We start from the raw sequence: 19902 nt of genomic DNA, 5'->3' as shown, positions 1-19902 counted from the left end.
TAAGGCGTTCAATAAATTGTCCAAATGAAAATGGTACACATTGACAATAACATTTTCACACGATAAAATAAGCAATACTCAGGTGAAATATTTAGTTTGTGTTAAAACTTAAAATAGTGTAAACGAAAATCGCACAATATCAAGCAAGTGACTTATCAAAATGTTGTCACTATTACCGATGTTACCCAAAGATACCTACATTTCCTTACTATTTCCAAGACGAAACTGTATTTCATTTTGTTGATCAATGTGACGATATGTCATTATACTATCAATCAGAGCGACAAATGCGCTTACGGATAGCGCAGCACAAGTAGTGAACTTGTCGAGATTTCTGGCATATCATCCGTGTATCTCAGGGGGGGGGGGGAATCAATAACAAAGGCAACAACCAGTCCCAGTGAATTGTCAAAGATCAGTACCGCTCTATTGCATTAAGTGAACAGTTACAAATTGACCTCACGCAGCTTGAGATACGTCTAACACATATGCATATACACAAGTTAGCAAGACCGATAGTGAACTAGACAGTTCAAATACACAGCTGACCAGATTCTAAATTCATCATCGGTATAAAATCAACCACAGGTATAAGTAGACGGAGATAGACATAAGGGCGTGACGAGAAGTAGGGAGACAAAGATGAGGGTGTAGCCAGTAGGGGTGTGGCCAGTAGTAGGGTGACACTGGTAGGGGTGTGGCCAGTAGAAAGGAGACAGTGGTAGGGGTGTGGCCAGTAGTAGGGAGACAAAGATAAGGGTGTGGCCAGTAATAGGGAGACAAAAATAAGGGTATGGCCAGTAGTAGGGAGACACTGGTAGGGGTGTGGCCAGTAGTAGGGAGACAAATATAAGGGTGTGGCCATTAGTAGGGAGACACTGGTAGGGGTGTGGCAAATAGAAGGGAGACAGTGGTAGTGGTGTAGCCAGTAGTAGAGAGACAAAGATAACGGTGTATCTGGTGGTAGGGAGACAAAGATAAGGGTGTGGCCAGTAGTAGGGAGACAAAGATAAGGGTGTGGCCAGTAGTAGGGAGACAAAGATAAGGGTGTGGCCAGTAGTAGGAAGACAAAGATAAGGGTGTATCTGGTGGTAGGGAGACAAAGATAAGGGTGTGGCCAGTAGTAGGGAGACAAAGATAAGGGTGTGGCCAGTAGTAGGGAGACAAAGATAAGGGTGTAGCTAGTAGTAGGGAGACAAAGATAAGGGTGTATCTGGTGGTAGGGAGACAAAGATAAGGGTGTGGCCAGTAGTAGGGGGACAAAGATAAGGATGAGGCCAGTAGTAGGGAGACAAAGATAAGGGTGTAGCTAGTAGTAGGGAGACAAAGATAAGGGTGAGGCCAGTAATGGGAGACAAAGATAAGGGTGTAGCTAGTAGTAGGGAGACAAAGATAAGGGTGTGATCAGTAGTAGGGGGACAAAGATAAGGATGAGGCCAGTAGTAGGGAGACAAAGATAAGGGTGTAGCTAGTAGTAGGGAGACAAAGATAAGGGTGAGGCCAGTAATGGGAGACAAAGATAAGGGTGTAGCTAGTAGTAGGGAGACAGAGATAAGGGTGTGGCAAGTAGTAGGGAGACAAAGATAAGGGTTAACCAGGCCATTATTGTTTAACATTGCTTAAAAAAAAAAAAAAATATGCGTTTCAGTGAACTTTATAATTTATATATAAAATGAATATGCTCTTAAATACTCAAGCAATTAAGGAATGTAGACGTCATTAGCTTTAGCCGATGTTATATTGACCAACATGAGGTTTTGAAAATCGACACGCCTCTTGTCATACATCTTAGTACAGTGTTTGGACATTCGGTATGGTTTTGAAGCTGTTTATTTTTGTGCTGTCTGAAAGATAGATGATGTGAAGATATTCATTTATCTAGGCATTGTTGAAAACTGTGAGGTTATCTACATGTGGGAAGGTGAGGTTGAACGTCTTGCCAATGTTTCATGCGTCTGATTAAACCAAAGTAGTTTCTGAAAAGAGTTTCGTTTCAACAAACCGAGAACATCCATTAACAATGGTGGTAAAATTAAATTTCCGAAATCATTTATTGGAAATGAAAGCCCTATTATATACAAAATGGAACCACAGAGCAAGGTCAAAGCAAATCTCTCTCACGAGGCAAAGCATGATAGTGTTCAAAATATGCACTGGATTGTTATATTTGTTGCAATAAGTTCCTGGTTCCAATATCATTAATAACCCGTTCTTTCCAATCAAAATACAGCATTCAGTTATTTTCGTTTACTCCCCATGTAATAACTTGATTGCATAGAAAGAGATGAGTTGATGTCGATACCATGATGGAGGGATTGTTGTTGATGATTGATGCAATTATTAACAAGATAAAATGCAAGCAGTCACAAGTGACATTTAGACTAACGGTGTCCTAATCTGATTCAGTAGAGACATGTATGTGGCGACAATGGCGACTCTCCATGACGGGCATGAACCCATGATGTCAGCTCACCTCACATTCAGATGAGCTTTCAAACAGGTCGTGAAATCACAAACACATGCACGTGTCAATAAAGAGGATTTATTACTGACAATGTTAATCTATCCGAATTGAAACTATTGTCAAGATGTAGAGATGTCCATCATAGGGATACAGAAAACCAGTGCTATACTACTGACGTTATACTTCAATAGAAATATAATATATAATGCATGGATGCTTCAATAAAACAACCGTGAAGATCCGGGTAAGAATAGGTCTTCAACAACCCGGGCTTATCTTAAAAGATGACCATGCTTGTCGCACTAGATTGTCTGGTCCAGACTCGATAATTTACAGACCATCGTCATATTGCTGGAACATTGCCAGCAATATGTGTGACGTTAAACAACAAACTAACAAACAAACAAATATCAACAGACAATGGAAATAGCACTTACATATGAACACGTGGACTGACAAGTGGAGAGAAATATCCATAGTAAAGGAATACGCCGATTGAATTACTCACAAGTACGGTAATAGGCAACAAACAGAACTGTCAATAGAGTGAGTGACCGATGCCTCTAGCAATACCAAACATATTGTAAACTTAAAAGTAAACAAGCTTGTATCAACTATGAACATCATCGTGTGGGGCGCGATCAACCTATTCCCATTAGGATGTAGACAATTATTTACATATACTAACACTGACACATCAAATGGTTTGGTGTTGTATGTTCACATTGCCTATATGTTATTCTGTTACAGTTTATAAGTTCATAGGTTATACGTTTATAGCCCACGTGATGAACGTGACCGTAGTTTTTGACATGTCAGAAATATGCTATCTTAAGAAAACCAATCACTGTTGTTAGGACGAACAGCATTAAAACAAACAAGAGAAAAGATTTGTTTAATCTGCTGACTCGCTTCCAATTCATTGATGGGGGATTCAATTATTTCTTCGACATCTTTTCCTGTGGCACCGTCTCCTGGTTTCCCACAGCAGGAGTGCCACAGAAGCATCTCTCCCAGACCCTTGTTATACGCCCCATCCAGGAGGGAACAGGCCTGATGGCAGCGTCCCGATAGAACACTTGCACGATCCAGATGGTCAGAAACACGTAGATAGAGCTCGTCACAAACAGGGAGGAATGAAGATCGTAAATAGGTATTCTATCAGCGTTCTGTGGCTGGAGTCCAGTGATGAAGGTCAGGGATACAGCAGGGATAAGCAGCAGCACTGTGATTGCAGTCACCCCACTAAAAGTTTATTTCCACAATGATATAAAAAAACGTGAGCCAACGCATGGAAACATCATTGAGTGTGTTATCCCACATTTACATTGTTTGTCCATGTTTGTTGGGAAATCCCAGTGACGTCATTGAAAAGCATTCAAACGCAAATGAGTCTCCGTCATGGCTATGATAGGTGTCGTGGCTTTGTACTATATGCGACTAGTTGCAGAGAGTTTCGAAAATGCCTAATCAACAAAGGAAAATAAGATTAAGTTTAACTAGGATCGTTTTGAAAATTTATACTACACATACCTACGCAGCTTAAAGTATTATCTTACCACATGGACATCATGCAGGTGATCAATAAATGGAGACGTCAACAAATATGTTATATAACAATATAGACACGCTTATAAGCTTGTAAAACCACAACATTTACATGTTAAAGACACTGTTGGAGCTGACACAGGAAAGCGTCAATTACACATGGGATAATACATAAAGTACCAAATGGAATAAAACATGAACAATCTTAAGAATAAAACATTGGTGTATCCATGAACATTCACATGGAACAATGGAACTATGCCCTCAACACACTTTCAAACATACATGTATACAAACAACAAGTGATAAGGTAAAATAGCCAGAAATGAATCCCTGAGTGGTTAAGTCCACGAGATCTTAAAATTGTTGTGTTTTTGGGGATTTTACAAATATGTTATCTTAAGAGTAGAAATGACTGTTGTTAAGGTGTAAGCAATAAAAAACACGCAGAACATAATCCTGTCCGCCATTTTGCTAACCCTAATCCAAGACACAGATGGACATTCGCAAGCTGCCATCGCCAAGTTCTCCTTGTTTCCCACAGCTGGAGTGCCACAGAAGCATCTCTCCCAGGACCTTGTCAGACGCCCCATCCAGGAGGGAACGGGTCTGATGGCAGCGTCTCGGTGGAACACTTGTACGATCCAGATGGTCAGAAACACGTAGATAGAGCTCATTACAAACTGGCCAACAATGAAGATCGTGAATACGGGTATACTGTCAGCATTCTGAGGCAGCAATCCAGTGACGAAAGACAGGGAAACCGTGAAAGACAGCAAAACTGTGATGGCAAAGGACAGCTTCTCCCCAGACTCCACAGGGATGAGGAACACCACCACATTGACTAATCCCAGCATCAGGACAGGCAGGAGAGTTGTCAGTATCGCAAGGGATGGCTTTCTCTTCAGGGTCATTTTAAAGTGAACAAATGGAATAGGCGTGTTGTTGGCTTCACTGATCACTCTTTGCGCAGATGTGTACATGATATCCCATTGGCTGTTAGCATTGAACAGGTCTAATCCTATAGAGTTATTGATCGGTTGTATATCCACTTCTTTCAGAGTATATCCCCAACTAAACGTACTGTAAGAACATTCTTGTTCATCCAAAGGAAAATTGGTAACATCCATTTAGCAGAAAGTCTTGAAGGTATCACCAGGTGCCCAATTCACAATTCCATTGGCTGTCACTTTCATGATCCCGAAGTCGAGTCCCAGGGGTTCAACACTATCCACCACGTTGCTAATAGTGATGTAAGGTCTCCACACCATCCCATAGTCAGGACTTATTTCACTGACTCCTCCATACTCGCTGGCGTTCCAAGTTAGGAACTCATCTTTCCAGATAACTAAGAGAAACCCATTAGCTGTCACTGTCTGAGTCACTTCATCAAAATCGGACATGCTGAGAAGATGAAGTTGTAATGAGACTGTGATGGTGTCACTGCTGTTCTTGACAGGTCTGACTTTGGGGTTGTTGTTTTTGATGATGTCATTGTGTAGTCGAAGTATATGGTGGTCATCCTGACCCCTAGTGGTCCCCAGTAACAACAGTAAGTACAGTCCACATGTCACAACCTTGAGTCGAGGCACCCTTACCTCTGTGTACAGACCCGACACATACATTCTCTGTCTTGTACTTCACGAGCAATGTGCACCCAGTACTAGGAAGCAAGGCAGTGTCGAGCTATACTATGAAGCAGCATAACGTTCTGTGCGTCACTCTATGCTATATACTTGTTGTTCTGCTCCAAATGATCGAAGCACTGTAAAACACACGGTACAAAACGTCTGCCCACACAGTACTCCCTTTGTCCCCCTGCGCAATTAAGATGAATCGCATTGATCAATAATGTCACCAGTGCTTAATGCACTGATGCTGCCAAGCGAGAGATTAGTTACCTTTTAAGTGTATTACGTTGAGTTAATAGTATGACTTGAGTGACATTAAGTTAATGTTTGTGCGCTTTACAGGTGACATAAACGTTAGGCAGAGGAGATGAAATTGTATTCAGGCCATGACTGTATCATTGCTGTTCTTGATTTGCTCACGACAAATGAGTGAGTGAGTGAGTGAGTGAGTGAGTGAGTGAGTGAGTGAGTGAGTGAGTGAGTGAGCGAGCTCAGGCAGTACTTGACAAAACGAAACTGTTTTACGAAAAGCTGTACACTGCACAAGATGTAACACCAACTGATTTGTTTTAAAAACCGTAATGTACCAATATTAACTGAAAAAGATATTACCACATTAGAACGTGAATTAGCCATGACTCAAATATCATAATCATAGAAACATATGAAGAGTGAAAACTTCCAGGCCCGGATGGTTCTACAACGGAGTTTTTAATAATATTTAAAAAGGCTAAGGAGGGGTTTTACTGAAATCATTTACTTGTGGCTACAAAAAGAGTACATTATTAATTTCACACCAGCAGGGGTGAAAAACGCGCATCCTGAAAAGAAATCAACCTAAAACATATCTGAAACATTAGGGCCCTAATTCCCTTCTAAATACTTCATAGAAAGCTGGTGCTGCAGCCATTGCAAATATATATCACCAGCAACCTAAAGGTAGGTCCCCATACTGGGGACCATGGGGACTTACAGTACCTTTGATACCTGCATGGACCCAGGCAGGATTTACACCACCTCTTCTGTTACTGGTGATTATGGCCAAAGTTTAGCCAAAATTAAAACAAACAAATATTCTACGATTAAAAACCTGGTGCATATAAAATAATTTGAATGAAGTGGGCCTACGCACCCTTTCGGAGGGACAATAATAATACGCTACTTCAACCCCCATCAAGGGTACAACAACTAACAATCTCAGTTCATAATCATATAAAAAAATTATTTTCTACATCAAAATTTATTAATCAATACGATTTCTTTTAAAAATCCAAGAATTAAATGAGAGTTAAAGTTGAAGAGATCCTTGAGTGATGAAACGTTGAAATATTGATTCCCTCGTGATGGCAAACTCAATACCGTCAAGCAGGACATGCTTGACCGTGATTCTCTCATCACAAGGGATACAAAACGGAGGATCCTCACCTTTAAATAAATACTCGTAGGTGTATCGGGAATGGCCAATACGACGTCTAAGAATGAGCTCTTCAAATCTGGACTGACAGCCCAGGTAGGTGAAACCTATAGTTGGTTTAATTTCATGTAACTTATTGAAACCTACTTGGGTGTCCCACTTCATTTGCATTACATATCTTATGTAATATCTAATAGCAGGCTTATAATCACTTTATGGTATTAGAAGTGGTGTCACAGATTTGTTGAGTGCTGCCTTTGCAGCAGCATCGGCCATTGTGTTACCAATAATACCAACACGGCTTGGTAACCAACAAAAGACGCTAGTAAAAGTAGCAAGATCATTATGTAATTCTATTATTTCAAGTAAATGTGGACGATCGCAGAAAATATTCTTAATGGCCTGAAGACAGGAAAGGGAATCAGGAAATATGATGAACTGTTGATGTTTAGATTGTGTATGTACATATTGGACAGCTTTTAAAATTGCCTTAGATTCTGCAGTAAAAATTGAACTGGCGTCTGGTATTCTTGATGATATGGTGTTGGATCCAATGACACTGACACTAGCAACTGCACCACCGTCCTTGGATCCATCTGTGAAAATAGATTTGTAAGTGTTATAGGGGCCTCTTTGTTCGTTATATTTTTGCTGATAAAGTAAGTGATTGGTATTTTTCATCCAAAACTGGATCCCACAGGAGATATCGTTTGGGTGAGATCAAGCGAGATCTACACTGTAGATATCGCTGCAATGAATTGGCATCACAATGCTTTGCAGACCATTGTGACATCATTGGTAACCATGGCGTCACAATCAAATGACATCACTAATGGCTCTGCTACTGAAGCTGTTAGCAGTACTTTTTACACTTAAGACTCTGCTTATTACTTTCTACAAACTGAAAAAGTTTGAAGTATGATGTTGCATGATAAATAAAATCTAATCCGAGTGTCTTTTGATATCAAATATATTAACACACGTTGATAAAAGTGGAAAAAAAACCTCGGCAAACCTCGGAGTTTCCCCACTTTTATCAACTCGTGTTGATATATTTGATATCAAAAGACACTCGGATTAGATTTTATTTATCATGCAACATCATACTTCAAACTTTTTCAGTTTCGGGTGAGATTCTCTATATATCTGATTTCTTTAGGTTGGTTGACGTCAGACCGACCTGTGGCTTTATAAACTGTCACGGAGGGGAAGACAAAATCTGAATGCGAGATATAACTGTAAGGTTAATGTTAGCATCAGAAATAGCAGGTTTCATTCTTATTCCAAGTGGAGGAATAAGCGCTGTTTTTTTCCATACAAATCCTCATAAGAGGTCTAAAAACACATTCAAATGCAGGATTAGTTGGATTAGAATAAAGTTTTGTAACATATTGCAATGCTAATTTTAAGTGACGGTGTTTCAGGGATGGCTCATCAGCATCATCGTACATACTACTAATGGAAGAAGTTCTGAAGGTACCAAGGCAAAGTCTCAGACTTTGATGATGAATGATATCAAGCAATTTTAATTTACTTTTACAGGCTCCACCATAGACGATGGAGCCATAATTTAATTTAGAGCGAATCAGCGATCGGTACAGGTTGAGTAGAGTTTTCTGATCCCCACCCACTTTGAATTGGAAACAACTGTCATCAAGTCTAGGGCCTTCAGGCATCTATTTTTTAAATGTTTGATGTGAGGTAAAGATGTCAAATGTCTGTCAATAATTATACCCAAGAACTTTGCTTCATTGACAACCCTAATAGGAATGCCATCCAAAACTAATTCTGGGTCTTTATGAGGCTTGTTCTTCCTACAAAAGAGAATACAATTTGTTTTAGATTTCGAAAATTTAAAACCGTTTTCTAAAGACCATTTATGTATTGTATTGAGACATAATTGTAATTGTTTTTCGATAGTATACATATTTTTACCTCGATAAGATACATTAAAATCCAGAAAAAACGATCCATCAAGTGAATCATTTGAAACTTTTGAGAGACTATTTATTTTAATACTAAACAAAGTGACAGACAAAATACTGCCTTGTGGGACATCCTGATCCTGGTGATAATGATCAGACAGGGTTGAACCCACGCGGACTTGAAACTGCCTGTCAGTTGAAAACCCGGATATAAATTGAGGCAAATGGACTCGCAATCCAAAGTCATGTAAATCTTTTAAAATGCCGTGTTTCCATGCAGTGCCATATGCTTTTTCTAGATAAAAAAAGATAGACACTGCATGATGCTTGTTTATTATTGCATTCTTAACAAATGACTCCAATCGAACTAAATGGTCAATGGTACCGGATTTTTACGAAAACCATATTGAATATTTGTTATTAAATTATTGGATTCTAAGTAAGCAGTCTATTATTGGCCATGCGTTCCATGGTTTTGCAAACGCAACTAGTCAATGAAATTTTGTCTATGATTTGATGGATCGGTATGATCCCGTCCAGGTTTCGGTATGGGAACAACAATGGCATCACGCCATGAAGAAAGAAATTTACCAGATGTCCAAATATCATCAAATATTAACAGTAGGGTTTCTAAACATGATTCCGGTAAATGTTTCAGGAGTTGATAATGGATTTTATCAGTTCCTGCGGCAGTATCATGAGCTTGCCCAAGGGCAGTATGGATTATCTGATTTAAAATTGATGTTTTTCTTTTCCTGATGCTTTTGATATTTTTTTAAATGTTGGTACATAGTTAGTCGAGGAAGAATGTTTCGCCAAAGTTTCTCAAGGTTTATGAGCAATATCTGAACAACCAGTAAGCAATTCATCCCCATTTTAAGGATGGTGGATGCTGGCTTTGGAACCCTTACCTTTGTTCCATACTTTGGACATCGGAGTCCGTGAATTTATTTTTGTAACATAGTTCTGCCAGGATTGACGTTTATTTCGTTTAAATGTTCGTCTGGCTTTAGCATTTACGATTTTATATTTATTCAAATTATGGACCATAGGATGGCGACGGAAATAGTGTTCAGCTTTTTTTCCGTGCCATCCTAGCTTGTTGGCAATCGTTAGTAAACAAAGTCTAAACAAGAATATGTTCCAGTTGCAGGATGGAGATATGTTTCAGAATAATCATTGAAAATACATCGTTTTAAGAAAAACTCCTCTAAACATTTACTCTTTGAATTGCTGTCATTACTGCCCCAAAGTGGGTTATGGCCAATTAAATCTCCCATGATAACGCAGGGCTTAGGGAGTTGGTCATACACTGCCTGAAGATAAGACTGTCGGAGAGAGTACGATGGTGGTACGTACAAAGAACACAAAGTAAAAACAATATTCAATGTTACGGGTACTGCAACAGCCTGAGAAAGGGGTATTGAGATTAACAGGACTGTGAATTATGCCCTGCCTCACCAAAACAGAAGATCCTCCAGTTGTTTATCACCTGGAGGGGAAAAGCAATGGTAAGAATCGTACTGTCTTAAATCAAATTTATCTGTTGTTTTGATGAAGGTTTCCTGAAGACAAAATGCTGATGGCTTGAAATCTTGAATTAATAGCTGAAGATCATTAAAATCGTTCCGAAATCCTCCAGAATTCCAATGTATTAAATTCGGACAGCAACTCATGGAGGCTCAATTGGAGCTCGTACGCGTGGGGAAGGTGCTGTATTTTTTTCCTTCATTGTATTTTTTCCTTTGTTCGAAAGTTGTCTATTAGTTTTCATTTCAGGTACACAGTCTGGTTGAATACAGGGTTCTGGCAAAGGTACAGCTTTTGGCAGCGGTTCAGTTTGTGCAGCTGATGAAGTGCAGATGTCAACATCTATTTCTTACAGAATTTTCTGATCTGTGGATATCCAGCTAATAGCCGTTTGACAGCTATTATCAGCCTTGACCGGAGAAGAGGATATTGCCGCCGAATACATTGGTGAAGAAGTGGAAATCGTTTATTCACTTGTAACCAACTTGTTCGCCTCTGTAAATGATATATCATTTGTGTATTTCAGTGTTAGAATTTTTGTCTGTGTCACAAAAGAGGTCTTACTGCAGCGAGAGCAAACTTGGGTATGGCGACAGCATTTGGCTCCATGTCCAAATTGTTGACATTTAAAACAACGGAGTGGATTTGGTATATATACATCCACTGCGATGTTAAAATAACCGGCTTTAATGGAGGTAGGAAGCTTTGTGAGGGCAAATGTGAAAAGATACGTAGTTGTTTTAATGATAGTATCACTTTCTTTCATGGTGAACCGTTTCACAGAAGATACACCTTGAGATTTCAATTCTGCAACAATCTCTTCTTCAGACATGTCTGTGAGGCACTTTGCACAGTCACGTACAATGCCCCTACATGAATTGAGGGTTTTGTGCACAGAAACAACAATCTCTGTATTTGCAAAATGTTTGGCTTTGAGTAGATTCAGAGATTGCTGTTTCCTTGCACATTCCACAAGCAGGGAACCGGACCAGAGACGAGTAACATTTTTTACAGTACCACAAATACCTTCAATAGATTTTGAAACTACAAAGGGGTTGAGTTTGAGAGGCTCTCCTTCAACCCTCTCAAGACCTAGAAATCATTGCCACAAATCAATATTTTGTACAGATTCCTCAGCAGAAAGTAATGCAGCATCTGTATCAATATGCCTTCTTTTATTTATTTTTTATCCAGAACAAGTGAACTGTGGGGTATCCATTATGGAAGAAATAATTTTCAACAACCCTGCTCCTCACCAACCATGTAGTGTCTACAAGGACGATGCTGCAGTGGGAGCCGACTACAAACACCAGGGTTTCGGGGGTGCTGTACTCCAGAAGAAAAGACACAGGAAATAAAATGGTCAAACAGTATAAAAGTAAGACTGGTTCCGCCCCGGAGACAGTTAGCTGATGACAAATAGAACCCGATGCTCAATAATGCCAGAATGGCCCATTAGCAACCGCCTTCTGGCATAGGACTCTAGGCAGATTTATAATGTTTCCAAAATCTTAAGGATATATTCAAAATTGAAATATACCATGCACAGGGCATGGCGTGACCAGCCGATTGATAGAACCGGCCCATTCTACCACCCGTCTAGGTGAAGTTAGGGTCAAAGTGGTGTGTTGGGCAAAAGGGACACTTTTCCTGGCTCCAGTGCCCTCAACCACTAGAAATCCTCCCTCCACCGACACAAGGACACAGACAGAGCAATTTAGGAAAACCTTGACTTACCCTGTGTACCCATTCCAATCCTCTGCTTATCAACTCGACACTCGCAAATAAACATTTGTTCGCTACCCTTCTAAATTAAATTATGAAACGTTACTATGTTATTCCAAATGGGAACACAAATCAAATTGTCAATATACTGACAATGATTGAAAAGCGTTTAATATTGTCGCAGATAAATGCACTCAAAGTATATGTCAAGATCACAGATAATCTTGTATATATTAATTATATGTTAGTACTTTATATAGATGTATAATGGTATGGTTACATTAGTATGTTAAGGTTGTTTTTAGATATTGTCAGGTCATACTATGGGAACAGGTTAGATTCAGGGAAGCGTGACTTGGTACGGCTGATAGTTGGGGAGTTAATTGGTGTAACAATAGGGAGGTCAGGGGTAGCTTGGACTTTGGGGTCAGTTTAAATTGCGGGGCAGGGTAATAATTTGTACAGTCAGCCAGAATCAGTATGATCATTTAAGGCATGGACTAACATTGTGGAAGATTTCTACTCTTGGCGTAAGTTTTTACATTTTTTTGTTTCATGTAGAATTGTATTTTAGAGGATAGAATTTTGAGTTATGCATTGTTTTCAAATGTAATGATATACTCATACAGATTGTAATAACGTAAAGCCACTGTAACAATAACAACAACATGATCAAAGTATAAACAGCTCGACTCAGTAAAATGTAAATCGGAGTATTGGTGCATTGTTGTATGTATTGTAAGGTAGTGACACATACCTCAGTAACTATAGTTGCTTATATTATATTTTAGTGTCATGGAACTGGCCTCAAGTACGTAGGAGGAAAGAAGTACCTCCGATAGTATGTAGTAGGAAGGACGAACCTCCAACATTACGTAAGGAGAGAAGTTCCCCGACGCTACGTAAGGAGAAATCTCCGTTGCAGTGCACATCATAGGATGAACACAGCCGTGGCATCTAAGTAACTCAGGCACCCTTAACGTACGTACGTAGCTTACGTATGTATTCTGGTAAGTCATGGCTTGAAAGAACGGAGCCACTAAGTCCTGGTGAAAATCGGGGAAAATCCAAAGTTGGACTGCCTTGGTGGTTGGAGGGCCCACGCCGAGTTCCAAGACCTTAGAATAAAACTGATATTACCTTGTATAATAAGTGAAGACCGAGAAGGTTTTGTTGTTGGAAGGCATACTGAAGAGTCGAAGTAACTAAAGTTTTTAGATTTCTGGCTTACCACTATCAGAAACCTTTCAATTCGCAAGATAGAGAATAGTTCATAAACGTCTTAAGTTTTCTTTAATTTCGTACCAAGCATTTCTTGTTGGATAGAAACGTTCTGCAATTCCTCTTGTCATATATCTTAGTAGGAAGTCTGGACATTTAATAAGGTGTCTCACTTGCTTATTGTTGTCGCGTCTGAGTGATTGATGAGGTGAAGATACTCATTTATTGCGGCATTGTTGAAAACTGTGAGGTCTTCAACCAAAGTGGAAGGTCTTGCCAACGTTTCATATCTTTGATTAAACCATGTTTAAATGTGATGAAGTTAACTTTCCGAAATCATTTATTGGAAACAAAAGCCGTTTGAGTACCAAATATGATCACAGAATAAGGTCAAACCAAATCTCTCTCACGAGGCTATTTTGTGATGTTGAGCAAAAGAAGCACAGCTTCGTTACATCTTTTGTAATAAGTTACACCAGTTTTACTGGTTCCAATACCAACGATAACCTGTACAGGTTTGTATGTATTAACATGGATGCATATAAAGTGATGACTTGCATGTCAATTTATTTCAATGACATGATAGATGGATTGTTGTTGATGATTGATGCAATTATTAACTAGATAAAATGCAAGCAGTCACAATTGATATTTAGACTAGCGGTGTCCTAATCTGATTCAGTAGAGACATGTATGTGGCGCAATGACGACTCTCGATGACGAACTTAGACCCATGATGTTATCTCACCTCACCTTCAGGTTACCTACATAACGGGTCTTGAGATCACAAACATATGCATGAGTCAAAAAAGAGGATTTATTACGTAACAGATACATTAAACTGGTGTACGTCCTGACGCTGGATAAGTCAATACAAAAATTTTCTTCCGAATTGAGACATCTATACTGACAGCTGACACGTGGATTCACCACTGACAATGTTATTCTACCCGAATTGAAGCGACCATCAACATATAGTGACGTCCGACATAGGGTTGCACAAAACCAATGCTATACTACTAACGTGATACTTCAGTAGAACTGTAATACACAAGGCACAAATACTTCAACAAAACACCCGTGAAGATCCGGGTTAGAATTGGTCGAAAAGGTCGACTATGCTTATCGCAAGAGGCTACCAACTTCATCCTGTGGCCAGGCTCGCTGATTTGCTTATTGAGAGTCAACGTATCCCAATTGCATAGATCAATTCTTTTGACATCAGCCACTAGATTGTCTGGTCCAGACTTGATTATTTACGGGCCACCGTCATATGGCTGGAATATTGCTGAGTGCGGCGTAAACAACAAACTAACAAACAAATATCAACAAACAATGGAAATACCACTTACACATGAACACGTGGATAGACATGTAAAAAGAAATATCCATAAAAAAGGAATACGAATATCACATACCTCACCAGTACGTAAATAGACACCAAACAGAACTGTCACAATAGTGTGTGAATGATGTCTTCGGCAATATCCAAAAATATTGTAAACTTGTACGTAAACAGACATGTGCCAACTTTAAACATCCTCGTATGTGATCAACCTATTCCCATTACGTTGTAGACAACTAGTGATATATACTATGAGTTCATGGTTTCTACGTATATAGCTCATGTGATGAACGTGACCGTAGTTTGTGCCATGTCAAAAATATGCTATCTTAAGGAAACCAATCAAAGTTGTTATGATGAACAGCATGAAAAACAAACAAAAGAAAAGTTTGTTCATCATTCTGCTAACTCGCTTCCAGGTCACTGATGGGGGATTCCATGCGTCCTTTGACATCCTTTCCTGTGTCAGGGTCTCCTGGTTTCCGACTGCAGGGGTGCCACAGATGCATCTCTCCCAGGACCTTGTTATACGACCCATCCAGGAAGGAACAGGCCTGATGACAGCGTCTCGATAGAACACCTGCGTGATCCAGATGGTCAGAAACACGTAGATAGAGCTCATTACAAATTGGCCAACAATGAAGATAGTAAATACAGGTAAGGTGTCACCGTTCTGAGGCAGCAGTCCAGTGATGAAGGCCAGGGATACCATGAAAGAGAGCAGCACTGTGATGGCGAAGGACAGCTTCTCCCCAGATTCCACAGGGATAAGGAACACCATCACATTGACTAATGCCAGCATCAGGACAGGCAGGAGAACTGTCAGTATAACTAGGGAGGACTTTCTCTTCAGTGTCATTTTGAAGTTTATAAATGGATGAGGCATGTCGCTGGTTTCAACGACAACTCTTTGCGCAGATGTGTAAATAATATCCCATTGGCTGTTAGCGTTAAACAGGTCTAATCCTATAGAGTTATTGATCGGTTGTAAATCCACTTCTTTTAAGGTATTTCCCCAATCAAACGTACTGTAAGTACATTCTTGTTCATCCAAAGGAAAATTGGTAACATCCATTTGGCAGAAAGTCTTGAAGGTATCACCAGGTGCCCAATTCACAATTCCATTGGCTGTCACTTTCATGATCCCGAAGTCGAGTCCCAGGGGTTCAACACTATCCACGACGTTGTTAATAGTGATGTAAGGTCTCCACACCATCCCATAGTCAGGACTTATTTCACTGACCCCTCCATACTCGCTGGCGTTCCACGTTAGGAGCTCATCTTTCCAGATAACTAAGAAAAACCCATTAGCTGTCACTGTCTGAGTCACTTCATCAAAATCAGACATGCTGAGAAGATGAAGTTGTAATGAGACTGTGATGGTGTCACTGCTGTTCTTGACAGGTCTGACTTTCGGGTTGTTGTTTTTGATGATGTCATTGTGTAGTCGAAGTATATGGTGGTCATCCTGACCCCTAGTGGTCCCCAGTAACGAGAGTAGGTACAGTCCACATGTTACTACCTCCAGCCGATGCACCCTTACCTCCGTGTACAGCCGCAACATTTATATTCTCTGTCTGGTACCCGAGATGTCCATTCCACTCTGCTGGGCGTCAAGCCAGTGGTGGCGAATTATAGTGTCAATCAGCTAGACTTGGTTGTAAAGTAGTAAATATGCTTTTACCCGTTTATTGTTTGAACTGTAAACGCTATTAACTAAACTGTTTCACTGTTTGCATTTGCGTAATTCTATCATCAACCATTATGTGAATACTATGGGATACACTCTAGGAAACCCACGCATGTACATTCACTTGACTGCATTATTAACGGCAGAATTTTATGTCCTTGTGCCGATCATATAACAAAATGTGGTCATTAATTCCTACAAAGAACAACAAACAGAGAACTACAGCTATGTGTCAGTGATATATTAATGCACTGACGACTTCGGAAACATGTGAATATATAGTAATTGAAAACGTGACTGTTATTAATAATGAGGTCATTAATTGTAACAAGCACATTTAGATCAATAAACGGACTCTTTTTCTTCTTTGTAGTGCAAGACCGCCTCCGTTGTCTAGTGGTAGAGCGTCCGCCCGTTGAGCGGAAGGTCCGGGGCTCGATCCCCGGCCGTGTCATACCAAAAGACGTTTAAAGATGGTACTTGTTGTTACCCTGTCTGGCGCTCGGCATTAAGGGGCTAAAACAAGGACTGATCGGCTCAGAGTCAGTATACTGTGTCTGAGTGGGGTATTCATGTTAAACTGCGGCATGGTATCTCGGTGTGCTAGCACTATAAATCGGCATCAGTCTGGACTACTACAAGCAGACACACACACACACACACACACACACACACACACACACACACACACACACACACACACGTGCATGCACCTTTGTAGTGCATTGTCCCCTCACACTGATTATATTTGTAACTTATCACCAACAATAAAAGGTATTATTTCCATCCGGCCCTTTTTGTATCATGCCTGCATCCTTCCAATATAGTCTTATGTCACATTATAGGGACACTGAGCTGTGTAATCGAGATAACCTGACATAGCATAACTGAATTAAAATAGTTCCATTATGATTATTTGCTAAAAAGACCATTGTACGATTCCGACTATAAAGAAGAAGAAGAAGAAATTCAGAGTCGTATGACCCTCTTTGAAATCTTGGTAGAAAGAGCATGCTCAATTCTATCTCAAAAGTTGTAAAATGTCAACACCAGAGCCTAGAGCTGCTGGAATATTGCTCGACATAAAGGGAAAGTTGACTGTCGGACAGTTGATGTCATCTTGTCATACAGTCTGGTGGAGAGTGTTTTGTCACTCTGAATCCCTGAAAAAGGGGACCACAATTAGTGCCCATGTGGATGCCTACTTCTTGCCTTAATATCTTACTCCAAAATTTTACGTAGATGTTATCAGTGAGTAAGTCCAGCATTTCACATGTTGTTTTTTTACTAAAAAGTTTAAGTTTACTAAATGCAACATGGATAATGAAGAGCCTGAAGAAGTTTGACCACAGGACTACTAACGTGCGCAGGCGCTTTGGCCTTATGATATTTACCATGCGCACAGACAGCGTCTGAAATACGTTTACGCGAGATCGCAGGAAAATGAGAGTGGCCTAATTTGACAAGTCGAGACTGCTGAGATTTTGCTTCATTTCCAGATGTCGCATTCTCCCGTTGTGCTTCGTACAAAAAAAACGGAAATGCGAGATCGCGAGAACGAGAGAATTTGGTCTGACGATCTCGCATTCTTGTGTTTGGGGCATATTTAGCTCGTTTCCACGAGAATGTCCCTTACACTATGCCATAGTGACTTCTTTCCGTGTTTGAATAAACTGAAGTGAAAATCTGTGTTCAACTCCCAGAGATTTTGTTTGTCTGGTACAGTATTTAACCACTAAATGTCAAGTTTGAGTAGCTCAATACTTTGTGGAAATGTTGGTTTATTAAATAAACTTTACCTCAAACTTTTGTTGTTTTTAGTTTATCTATTACAGTCACTTCAATCTGTTTCTTTTGCCGTTCAGTTTATATCAGTTAAAGTTTGTGTAAGATGTTATCATAAGGTAACGGACTTGATGTATGATAAGCAAAATATGCTTCTCTTTTTTTTTTTAAAAACTCTCAACTGATATTCTTGCGAATGGTATTCACGATGTACAACTATCTCAGATATGTTTCATATCATCTTCCCGAGACAAGTTAGTTAACTGACTAAATGTTCAGTTTCCACCCTTGCCGAACTAGGCTGGAATTTCTGGGTTCGATCGTAGCACCACCAGTGGCCATTACGAGTTATGCCCCTTTTATGTCCATCCAATCATATTCCACCTCTCATATCACATGCATTTGCTTCAAACAAAATGGGGGTGGGGGGGTGGGCACGGGTGGCCCAGTCATCTTAGGCGCGGCGAGTTGTGCAGAGTTGCGTCCCTTGGAAACCTATGATTGTTGGTTCGAATCCCGGTTCGCCCCGTTTATGTTTCTAGGTTTGTCAGCACCATACCCGTGCTCGTGTGTTCCATCGAAGTGGTAAACGTCTGAGGTCTGCATCACTTCGGGCTTTCCTCCCACATTAAGCTGACACGCCGCGATATGACTGGAATACTGTTAAAAGCGGCGTTAAACCCAACTCACGCACTCTCTCAAACAAAATGGCGGCGCCAAGTCAAGACGATCTGATCGATAATCAAATCTACATTGTGATAAAACGAGTCTCACTTCGTGAAGTGCATCAATCGCAAGAGCGCCTTGATAAAAAACATAATTTATAGAAAATATCTGTTGACGCTGAGTTGGAGGAACACATGTTTTCGCAACCTTTGTCTATGTCATTGCGCGATTTTGTTTGGACTATGCATAGACGAGTTAGTCCAGCCAACAATATGAATCAATAAGTCCAGCCCAGTTCGGCAAGGATGGAAACCAGACTTCTATAGTCAGTTAACTCCCTTGCCTTGGGAAGATGGTTGCATATGTTTATGTTTCTTTTGTGTCATATTAGTATCTGGTGGTCTACAGTGAAAACTTTAATTTAATTTAGTAGAAAAATGGATTTACCAGGTTCACTAGCTCGATATTTTAAATAACTTTAACTATCTATCTTTGTTATATATATGTATAGCTACCACGAATAAAGCAGTAATGGATTTGTCTTTACGAGCTAAAAGAGCACTTCATATTATTATGGGGAAGCTGAGCACACATTCCCTGAGTGTTCGTCAAACTACTTGATAGCGTAATAAGTATATGTTACCTTATTCTGCGGAGGTATGGGGTGTCAAGAGATTTGACTGTGTAGACAACGTGCATTTACCCGTTTGTAAAAGAATTATTAATGTCTGACCACAAACACCAAGTATTATGTGTAAGGTGAATGTGAACGATTTCCAGATTACATTAATGCTACTAGGAGAAGCATCAAATATTGGTTTAAAGTGTTATCGGTCATGAAGCACGCCTTCTTCAGAAAGGTTAAGAACATGTTAATATCACTCCGGATATAACACTGGAGCATCCGAAATAAGCTGTTTGCTGATTCCACATGGAATGGGAGTAGCATGGTTATCAA

General features: G+C 40.0%; 1 protein-coding gene and 1 pseudogene across 1 annotated transcript; both read right to left on the bottom strand.

Annotated features, from left to right (window-relative positions):
• Positions 1–2766: 2766 nt before the first annotated feature.
• On the bottom strand, positions 2767–5668 carry LOC124150376 (annotated as a pseudogene).
• An 8622-nt stretch (positions 5669–14290) lies between these two features.
• On the bottom strand, positions 14291–16392 carry LOC124150383 (neuronal acetylcholine receptor subunit alpha-7-like). The gene has a single exon (XM_046522383.2). It carries the CDS (start codon positions 16365–16367, stop codon positions 15117–15119), a length of 1251 nt encoding a protein of 416 aa, XP_046378339.2. The 5' UTR covers positions 16368–16392; the 3' UTR covers positions 14291–15116.
• Between the last annotated feature and the right edge of the window lie 3510 nt (positions 16393–19902).

Source organism: Haliotis rufescens, unplaced genomic scaffold (assembly GCF_023055435.1).
Source record: "Haliotis rufescens isolate VD_foot unplaced genomic scaffold, xgHalRufe1.0.p SCAF_20, whole genome shotgun sequence".
In the NCBI taxonomy this organism is placed as follows: domain Eukaryota; kingdom Metazoa; phylum Mollusca; class Gastropoda; order Lepetellida; family Haliotidae; genus Haliotis; species Haliotis rufescens.
Note: the sequence above shows the minus strand (reverse complement) of the source record. Positions and strands in the feature narration are given on the sequence as shown.

Excerpts from the sequence above, each read along its gene's own strand:
- LOC124150383 (XM_046522383.2), bottom strand. The coding sequence starts at position 16,367 with ATGTTGCGGCTGTACACGGAGGTAAGGGTGCATCGGCTGGAGGTAGTA.